At 35.5% G+C, this 3,480-nt stretch overlaps 1 protein-coding gene across 1 annotated transcript; it reads right to left on the bottom strand.

The window, feature by feature from the left end:
• Positions 1-678: 678 nt before the first annotated feature.
• Positions 679-2,690, bottom strand: lsm6 (LSM6 homolog, U6 small nuclear RNA and mRNA degradation associated). The gene is made up of 4 exons (XM_043228154.1): positions 2,551-2,690; positions 2,111-2,209; positions 1,041-1,154; positions 679-880 (listed from the first exon to the last, which is right to left on the bottom strand). Exons 2-4 carry the CDS (start codon positions 2,202-2,204, stop codon positions 846-848), a joined length of 243 nt encoding a protein of 80 aa, XP_043084089.1. The 5' UTR covers positions 2,205-2,209; positions 2,551-2,690; the 3' UTR covers positions 679-845.
• Positions 2,691-3,480: the final 790 nt, after the last annotated feature.

The raw sequence follows: 3,480 nt of genomic DNA, 5'->3' as shown, positions 1-3,480 counted from the left end.
GTATCGATTCAGAGACATATTGATTTCTAGTTTGGATTTATCTTATTGGAATCTAACCTATTCAAAAACATAAGTCGAACATGTTATTCTGTCTTTAATAACTAGTAAATAAGTCAGTAATAAAATAAAAACAAATTAATTAGAGCATAAATAAATACAGCTGAGCCAAATTACAGGACAGAAACTAACTGAAAGTTAAAATCATTTTTTTCATGATGAGAAAGCAGAGTTATTAAATGTATTTAGTCAAGATTAGTGGATGATTTTTTGTTTGATTAATATTAATGACAGGAAGCGCATTTATTAAGCTGCTGTCTTACAGATCAAAAATACTGTACACATGCATTTTTTTCCTCATCTGTTTGCATTCACTGAAGACAAAAACAGCTGCATTTATGACGATATACTGGCATAGTCTTCTGCATACTGGTTGATAAATAGTTCTGGCTCAGAACAACCTTTTCTGCAGTGAAAATGCACGGAGCGGTTTGAGAAAGGTTTCGTTATGCACAATCGAAATGTGCGCATCTTATCGAATAACTGGTCCTTGAACATTTGCAACCCGGTTCTAAAATTAAAGCAGTTTTGGAAACCCAACCCTATTAATCAGCAATGCTTAAATGACTGAATGATCACCATTGAAATACGGGAACAGACAACTAATGAAAACACAAACTCTATTCTTGAAAATCAAATTTACTGCATCATTCTGCAGAACACCAAATTTTGTGTTACAAAACATGAAACAAACTTATCAAACATTACCGTCAGCTAACAAAGGATTACGAGTATACAGTAAGCAATTTACTTATGTAATAATGAGTAGAGAAACTAGTAAAACAGCTTCACATCTTCCTCTTCTGGGTGCTGATGTATAACACTGGAGGACAAAGAAAACACAATGAACTTGGGTATATGCAAAACATCTACAAAAAGCGAACGTTTCGAGGACGTGCTCAAAGGCAGATTATGAATCGACACACCGGGTCGGCTTAAGCTGAACAAAACAGGTACTTGAAAAACATACAGACATTACATACCATTGTTTCCTCTGAGAAATGCATCTCCATACTTGTTCTTCAGCTGGCCATTGACATATTCCTCTGTTTGTTCCACAGCGATATTCATGTAGCCGTCAAGGCAAGCCAGGACCCCTGAGGGTAAGACACACATTAGATATGAGGTTACTATTTTTTTTTTTATTTACTTTTTTTGTACATAATTCTGCACTATGGGAAAAGCATATGGCCCCCCCACAGTTATGCACCAGCTCCAGATTAGAAAGCAAATATTCCCTTTCATGGATGCTAGAGGTGATTTTGACCGAACGGGTTTTTAAATTTAAGTTCAATATTTTTGTCAGAGGATGTATAGGAGTAACAGTTGGTGAATGAAAAACTTTTTAGACTAGTCAAGCATGTTTCCATAGCAGTTATATGCAGAATAGCACTCTTTGACAATAAAATGTGGGCTGAGTCTACACTTTCTAAAGCAGTTGTTCTCAACTAAGAGGATGGGTGCGATTTATTTTTTCTCTCTAAGAGTCACGAAAAGGCCATCTCTTACATCTCAGAGTATTTTTATAATTTTGTATTTTTTAATTCATGCTCAAATATATTGTAACAGGTGGAAGTTACTTTTACATTATACAAATGTAAAACTTTAAATTATAAAAAAATACATTATAAAAATCCTTATGCGGTTAACCACAAGCAACTAGAAGTAGTGACAAGACCTTCGAATATAAATACAGGCAATGGATTGCCTTGAAGTCAAAAGGGTTGAGAACATCAGGTTTAAGTTTAAAAATAAATAAATGTTTAAGTTTAGTACTGCTAGTAAAAAGTGGATCAAAACTGAAAGCCTCAGATCAAAAAGATAGATCTGAAGTCATATTTAAAATGGTGAGACAGAACATAAGAAATTATGATGTTTTTTTCATCTCTGTATTACTGGATTAACATGCAAACAGTAGCATTTTCTTATTTACACAATTCTGGATATGGTCCAAGTCTTTTGTTTTGTTTTGTTTTTTTAATTCTTGGCCTGACCAACTTGAATCTAAAACTACAAGCTTGGTTTCTCTCATTTAAGATGCTTCTACATTTACCTCTGTAATCAACACCAGAGTTCAACTTTACCACCACTGGTCTCCCAATGATCTGCTTCAAGAAATCACTTGGTGTCTGCTTCCGGAGACTCATTTTTACTGAAAATATAGAGAAAATGAAGATTGTAAAACATTAACATAATTACAGACGTAAATAAATGCGCCAGGGGTGTGTAAAGCCAAAAAGAGAACAGGGCCTCGAGATTAATTTATAGTTTACTGATAATATTAATAAACACGTTATTTTTAACCGTCAGTCTATTTAATGTTGCAAACCGCTGTGCATTTAGCATGAACGGCTAGCTTAGCCTGTTAGCATTACAGCCCAGTCTAGGACGCAATGAACTCGTTATACATGTCGCAGGGTACTGTAATTTTTTTTACCTATCCGCTAATGTCAAAAGCACTCCTATATTTATGAAAATGAAGTAGTCACTCACCTCTATCGTTTTGCAACGTTTGCCGCACGTTTCGACCGAGTGACTGTTGGCCAATGAACTGAAGCGCTTATGATGTTTACACCGCGCAGCCAATCAGATGAGTCGCTAAAAACCCAGCGTACGGAAGCCGAGAGGGAAACATTTTGTATATCTCCTTTGAAAAAAAAAAAAAAAAAAAAAAAAAAAAAAAAAAGAATGCGGAGAGGAAAAGGAGACAGAACGACAAAGGCAGTGAAGACAGAAAAGCTTCGCTTGTGTTTTACAAGAAAATTAGATAGACAGACATAAAGATGATTGCGTGCGCCAATGAATGACGGATAGCTAGCTAGCTAGCTAGATAGATAGATAGATAGACACACTGTAAAATGAGAACTGTAAAATATATTGTAAAAAAAAACATACAAATATTGTGTATAGCCTCCTCTGTAAAACAATGTTTAAATCTCTATACAAAAGCACATAGTAATATCTTGAGTAGCCAAAAAGAGAGATGAGGAAGAAAAAACCTGTCTTTTGTTCACAGGCAGAGGAGGGCATGCACCTGAGAGACAGAATCATAAAGCACTTCTGGCGCATCCAGACAGTTTGCTTGTTAGCAGGGCATTGGTAGCCCTGAGGAGGCTAGAGGTTAATTTGGTATCTGGTGCCGTGTTAAACTAAGGTCAGCGCTACAAGTCCTTAAGTCATAAACAAGTGTGGTTAAGAGCCGTGTACACACCTAGGCACAAGTTAATGAATATTCAATGAGTATTTTTTTCCCTTGTTGCCTGAGTTCACGTCCTAAAGGAGGGTTAAGAGGGAAAAAATGTGATCTAATGTGTTTTTCTATCAAAGCAATCATTCATTTAAGAAAAAAACGGAACAGGTTAACAAATATCTTAGTAGAGGCACACAATACCTGCATGTTCTGTGATAAATATATACAGAATG

Source organism: Puntigrus tetrazona, chromosome 1, assembly GCF_018831695.1.
Source record: "Puntigrus tetrazona isolate hp1 chromosome 1, ASM1883169v1, whole genome shotgun sequence".
NCBI classification, from domain to species: Eukaryota; Metazoa; Chordata; class Actinopteri; order Cypriniformes; family Cyprinidae; genus Puntigrus; species Puntigrus tetrazona.
The sequence above is the reverse complement of the archived record's forward strand: the minus strand, read 5'-3'. Positions and strand labels throughout refer to the sequence as shown.